The 6245-nt window shown below is 32.2% G+C and overlaps 1 protein-coding gene across 1 annotated transcript; it reads left to right on the forward strand.

Annotated features, from left to right (window-relative positions):
* Nucleotides 1-2263: 2263 nt before the first annotated feature.
* On the forward strand, nucleotides 2264-6038 carry LOC109215032 (mitochondrial import inner membrane translocase subunit TIM44-2-like). Its single transcript, XM_019379038.1, has 7 exons — nucleotides 2264-2281; nucleotides 2427-2521; nucleotides 3791-3880; nucleotides 4018-4093; nucleotides 4973-5401; nucleotides 5577-5645; nucleotides 5962-6038. Exons 1-7 carry the CDS (start codon nucleotides 2264-2266, stop codon nucleotides 6007-6009), a joined length of 825 nt encoding a protein of 274 aa, XP_019234583.1. The 3' UTR covers nucleotides 6010-6038.
* Nucleotides 6039-6245: the final 207 nt, after the last annotated feature.

Here is a 6245-nt window from a genome sequence, read left to right on the forward strand (position 1 = left end):
ATATATATATATATATATATGCAAGTGAAAGTTAATTACTTTTGATACACGTTTTTTAATATTTGAGATAAGAAATTTCGTGTATCGCACGAACATAGAGACTAGTACTATATTAAAAGCACGAACGCCCTTAGCGAAATGTCGTTCGCCTTTTTTACCCTTTAAAAATAACTTTCACATAAGACAAAGTTGTAATTTAATTATTCTCCTAATATATAGGATTTTGAAATTAAATAAATTTTGCTTATAAAATATTTCCTTATTTGAATCATATAGAAACTCATAATATTTGAACTATTAAAATTTACTCTAAAAAAACCATTTTGGCTTTTCTATATCCTTTTACCATAAAAGACGTACTCCAAAATTTAGAGGAAAAAAAACTAATTTGAATTAAACTATAATTCCTTCAAAATACGTATGAAGGAAATTTTGTCTACTTTTGCCTTTGAATTATGTTCATTTCACAACCAAGGGGTAGCAAAGGGTCTCTAAATTTTTTTTATTGTTAATATGATTCCTTTGTAATAATTGTTTAGAAAAAAGTATCCTATATGTAGTTAAAAAAGAAAATTATCTTTTTAATAAGGAACAAAATTTTGTCTTTAAAGTATTTAGCTATTTTTAATTTAAATAAAGAGAAATATATTGAGTTTAATTACAATTTTGTCTAATATGAATTATGAAATGCACTTCGATTTACATGGTTAAAAGAAAAATAGAACATAAATTTTATCTTAAAAGCGCAAAAATTCCCTTCCCTTTAGAATAGGTTTCACATTGGATAAAATTGTAATTGTAAATTAATTATTTTTTTAATATTTAAAAATTTCAAATCAACTAAAACGTTCCTTATTCGCTATAATGCAAAGTCTGTAATATGCAGGAACTTAATTCACCTAAGGAAGTTATATTGTTAACTTTTTTTTTTTATCCTAATTAGACTATCCTAGACAAGGCGCATGAATTATCATCCTTTCTTTCTAATCTCTTTTAGTAATTAAAAAAAATAGCAATAATAATAATAATAATAATAATAATAATTGCATAACAAAAACACCGATCAATATTTAACAAATTATTAATAAAATATTTAGGTGGTTGACAAGAGTCAAGTACATTAATGATTTTACAAACACAAAAATTCAAAAAGTGAAATATCAAAAAAAAAATCTCTTTGATAATATAATTAATTAATTATTTAAAATTAGTTGAGTTAATATAAAGAATTTGAATCAACAAAAAGTAAATTATTTCCTTTGCTCATCCAAACAAATAATTAAGACTTTGAATTAACAATTTAACAAGAATTAATTTAATTATTTTTTGTATTCATCATATAAGTAAATTTTTTTCAAATTGAAAAATCTTATAGGATACATAAATTTATTTTTATATGAATAGCATTAGCATATGGCAAATTTGGTTATATTGTACTAAGAGTCAAATTCATAAAAATAAAAACTTGAAGCAATAAGGAGGAAACAATAGAATACAAACTATATTATGAAGGAATTGTCATTTATTATTATTATTATTATTATTATTATTATTATTATTATTATTATTATTACTATTACTATTACTATTACTATTATTTTACAAATGACAACTTCCCTTATGTTCTATATTAAATTATTTTCTTTAAAAAATATAAGTCATTTAGATTTTACGTTTCCCCTTATCAAGTTTTTTCTATGAACATAACACCAATCTCTTCATTCACAAAATGGCAGAGATTTTTTTTTAATTTATTTTAATTGACAAATCTTTGTTGATAATAGTATTTAATTTTTTTTTGTTTATGTTTGTATTATATCATAGAAATAACAATATCCTTTTATAAGAAATTTCTATTGAAGTCATCAAAAACTACAATAAGACATCTAGGAACTTTTATAAAAAGAATTCTTTCTTCATTGAGTCGGCTAAATAAAATATTTAGCAGTCACCATTTTCAAGAACTTATACATTTTTTCTAATTTTTATTTTAAAGGTCAAACACATTATTTAATATTTTTTTTGTATTTGAAATAGTATATTTTATTAATATATAGGATACACGCGTAAAGCGCGTACCCTAAGACAAAAAAACGTAAAACTCACTAAAAAGTGTATTTTTTTTAAAATATATACTACTCCGTAATTTAGAAGCTTGGCGACACACGATCAATAATAAAATACATTAACCCTAAAAGCAATCTTTGACATTCTTCCTCTGTCAGAATTATTATTATTATTAGGAAGAAACAAAAAGGTTCCAATGGCTAGCAGAAAGCTCGTACAAGATTGGTTTGTCTATAAAAATTCTTCTTTCCGGCGAATATTAGTTCCACCACAATAGGTTCGTTCTTGTAGGGTTGTTGAATTTGTGCTTTAATGACTTTTTGCTTATTCTTTTTGTATTTTTGTGTTTGCATGCAAAGGTGGTGAGGTTGATTGGAGCAGAGAGATACGTGGGTATTCGTCCTTATAGTGTATTCAATGAGTTCTCCAAACAGGTTAGAGGCGAAGTCTACAGGTATTTTTGCTATTTAGTGGTTGCTTTTCGTGCAAATTGATTCTGATAATTACTTCTTTTTTGTCCCTTTTTTGGGTTATCAATGTCGGGTTTGCTGTGTCTGGCTCAAAGCAGTGTTGTCAAAGGCGCGCTTAAAGCGCACTTCTGAAGCGAGGTGCCTTGCTGTGTAATCCTAAAAAGGCGACCTTAAACAATTGATATTTTACTTCATCAAGAATTTTTTTCCAATTTCTTTATCCATATACTTGTTATTCATGCTTATAATGATTAGTCTTGGACTACTAAGCATATTTTTACTTTTTTTCCCCGTAGCGCCTTTTTTTTTATTCATTTATATTTCTTTATTTACACTTTGCTCTTAAAGCTCCAACGGACCTCAGAGCTTTTTTTGCGCTTTTCGCCTTTGATAACACTGGCTAAAAGTCTGTCAATTGAGGAGTTCCTATTTTTTATTTTGTTGCATAAATCAGGTACTATCACTTTATTAATTAACCTGTTTGGCCAAGTCCCCAAAATTTGCTTATCATGAAAAAGTGCTCTGGTGAAAGTATGTTGGAGCTGTAACAGTTGTTTGAGAAGTGCTTTTGTAAGTATTAATAAAAACAGTTGCAAGAAAAAGTGCTTTTAAGCATCAAATTACAGAAAAAAGACATGTGCATGTCGCTTTGGAATAAGTAATAGTGTTTAGAAAGAACCTGTTTTAGTTAGTTTTTTAATTAAAAATCCTCATAATAATGAGTCGTTAACATGTTATCCACATAGAAAATGAATTTACAAAACTTTCAACATAGTAGCAGTAAGCGAAGATGAGAATTACTTTGAAAGGATCAAAGAGATAGAGTGATAAGATCTTTGGCAATGCAGTATGATCAGCATACTTGATTCGGAGCATTTCATTTTTTTCTTCTGCGGTGGGTGGTATGGGGACATGTTGACAGTGGCGAAGCCACATGGTCATAAGGGTGGTCAATTGACCACCCTTCATCAAAATATTACTCTGTGTATTTAGGTAAAATATTACGTTTTAGAGGTGTATAACACATTGAATACCCTTTGTCGGAGAACTCTTTCACTTCTTTCAAATTTGAATACCCTTGAAAAAATTTATAGCTTCGCCACTGCATGTTGGTATCTTTTGAAGTGACAAGGGAGAGAATTCAACTACTTCTCAATCTTACTAGTAATTATTAAGGTGTTTGTGTCGCCCTCCCCATCTATACACTCTGGGGCTTTGTTAGTGCGATTAGGTTTATTCATCAATGCTTATAGCTGCAGAAATCAAGAATTCCAGCAGTCTGTCAAGCAACTGAAGGAGAAAGCTGAGGAGTTGAAAGGGGTGAAAGAAGATTTTAGAAAAAGGTGCCTTATAGATATCGTGTTAATATAATTTTAAGGTGGTTTTAACCTTTTCCTTAAGGGGCCGAGACATACTGTTGTATGTCAAGGCTGGTAGAACTTCCAATGGGGACCCTGAAATGGTGAACCGCCTAATGCAGAATGAAGCAGACAATGGGGATGCTTTACAAACATGTGGATGGTATTTGGACGGAGGCTGAAGCTACGACAAAAAAGGTATTAGCGCAACCTCTGTCAGTTTCTCTAGTGCTGGTCTAATATTTGATTGCTGAATGAGATTATCATGCTGAGCAATGTTTCTTCAAGTTATCAAGATGGTATGCTGAGCTAACTTTTGTTAATTGTTTTTCTAGTCTTTGCCCTTTTTTTTTGTTGATAAAAATAATGAAAAAATAAGGGGGATCCACTTATCCAGAGGATGCAATTAGTACAAAGTGAAGGGAACTAAGGAAGTCCAGGCATGACATATTTACAAACTTTAAATTGCAGCAACAAGTTAGATTAAGTAGACATTCAGCTTTATGGAGTGTAAACACTTTCAGCACCTTTTCCTGAGCCGAGGGTCTATTGGAAACAGACTCTCTACCTGTTAGGTAGGGGTAAGGTCTGCGTACAGACTACCCTCCCCAGACCCCACCTGGTGGGAACATACTGGGTTTGTTGTTGTTGTAAACACTTTCAGCGCCTCATATAACACTGCTTTGCTGTAGAGTTTTATCCTGTTAGTATTCCGTTTAATTGTATCTTCGTCTTGTGTGGTTTCTGAGTTCTTCTCATAGAATTAAAATAAAGATATTGATCTTTCAATCTTCAAATCCTAAAAGGTCCTTCAAACTTGTTAAGTTCTAGTCACCGCCTTTTGAGTTATTGCAATTTGTCTTTTGAGCCGAGGGTCTCTCGGAAACAGCCTCTCTACCCCCTGTGGGGTAGGGGTAAGGTCTGCGTACACTCTACCCTCCCCGACCCCACTGGTGGAATTTTACTGGGTTGTTGTTGTTGTTGTTTATGCCAATGTGGAGGAAAAAGTATCTGTTACGAAAGAGGAGGTTGGTGAACTCTTTAAGGAGGTGACAATTGACTCTGATTCCTATTTAGGTCAAAGATAGCTTTGGAGCGGGGAAGCAAGAAGCTCGAGGATCAAGCGGTCACTCTGACACTTCTAGTTCAAATGCCAATGGGAGTAGTGAGTCTGCATCAGCAAAAAATCAACAGGAACAACAATCTGGTTCCAGTGATAGCGCGGAAACAGTTTTTAGCAAGGTTAAATCTGCTGCTTTATCGAAAGTCTCACCGTTCTTTCAGAAAATAAAAGAAGCAAAGCCTGTTGGCTTTGCAAAGAAGGGCTACGACATCATATTGGACGAGTTGAAAGGTACTCCTCCTGGTACGAGAAAGCACCTCGAGTATTCTGCGCCCATACAAGAAACTTTATCAAACTTTGAGACGAGCACAAGAACTGATGTTGTTGTCTTACCATCAAAGCAATCGAAATGGGATAAGGAATGGGAAATCTTCAAGGAAAAAGTAATCTCTTGCTTATTAGACCCTGCTGAGATGCGTGTGAAGTTGTATTCTATGTTGCTCAGACTCTTCAGAAATGTTGCCGCATCCGTGTCGGATGGCATTTTTGAAGAGTCCGAGCAACATAGGTTGTATTTTCTCATATTACCAATTTGCATTGAATTTTTATTATTCTCAGATGCAGGGTCACCCTCTTTCTAAACGCTTCACTGCAACGAATAAACCTTTTGTGACAAAGTGTCAGGAGGTACTTTCTGATTCTCAACGTAATTTTATCTTTTGTGCTAGTAATAGATTTTCATTTTCAACTTTTTCCCTCTGTTATGTTTAATCCAATGAGGATATACATGGCTTGATCTGGAATGCGTTTAATGTGAGGTAATATTAATTACTTTATGTTCTGGATGACATATTATAGAAGATATTCGTGAGAGACTTGAAACGAGTGAGAATCCCGTTGTTCCCAAACTCGTAGAGTATGGCTAAACATTACCATTTTAAAAGCTGTGTTATGGATAGATTCAATTTAAGATCAACTTATAATTTCCATCTTAATGTTACAGTATGCTTGCGAATATGGATGGAGAATCTTCAGCTGCAATGTCAATTAAAGAGATTTACAGCAGAGATCCGTATGATTACTAGCTTCTTTTGCTTGACTTTTCATTTTCACTTTTGGCTTGTTTTTCTATATATTTGAAATATGTTTTGTGAAGGTCATTCTCTTTGCCTGTATTTGTTAATGAGGTTCAAGAAGTGATTCGACCAGTTCTTGACGCTTTCTTCAAGGTAAGTATGCATAAGTTCACTAAAGCTTATGGGCTAATTTTTTTTTAAGTATGGGGTG

Source organism: Nicotiana attenuata, unplaced genomic scaffold, assembly GCF_001879085.1.
Source record: "Nicotiana attenuata strain UT unplaced genomic scaffold, NIATTr2, whole genome shotgun sequence".
Lineage (NCBI taxonomy): Eukaryota > Viridiplantae > Streptophyta > Magnoliopsida > Solanales > Solanaceae > Nicotiana > Nicotiana attenuata.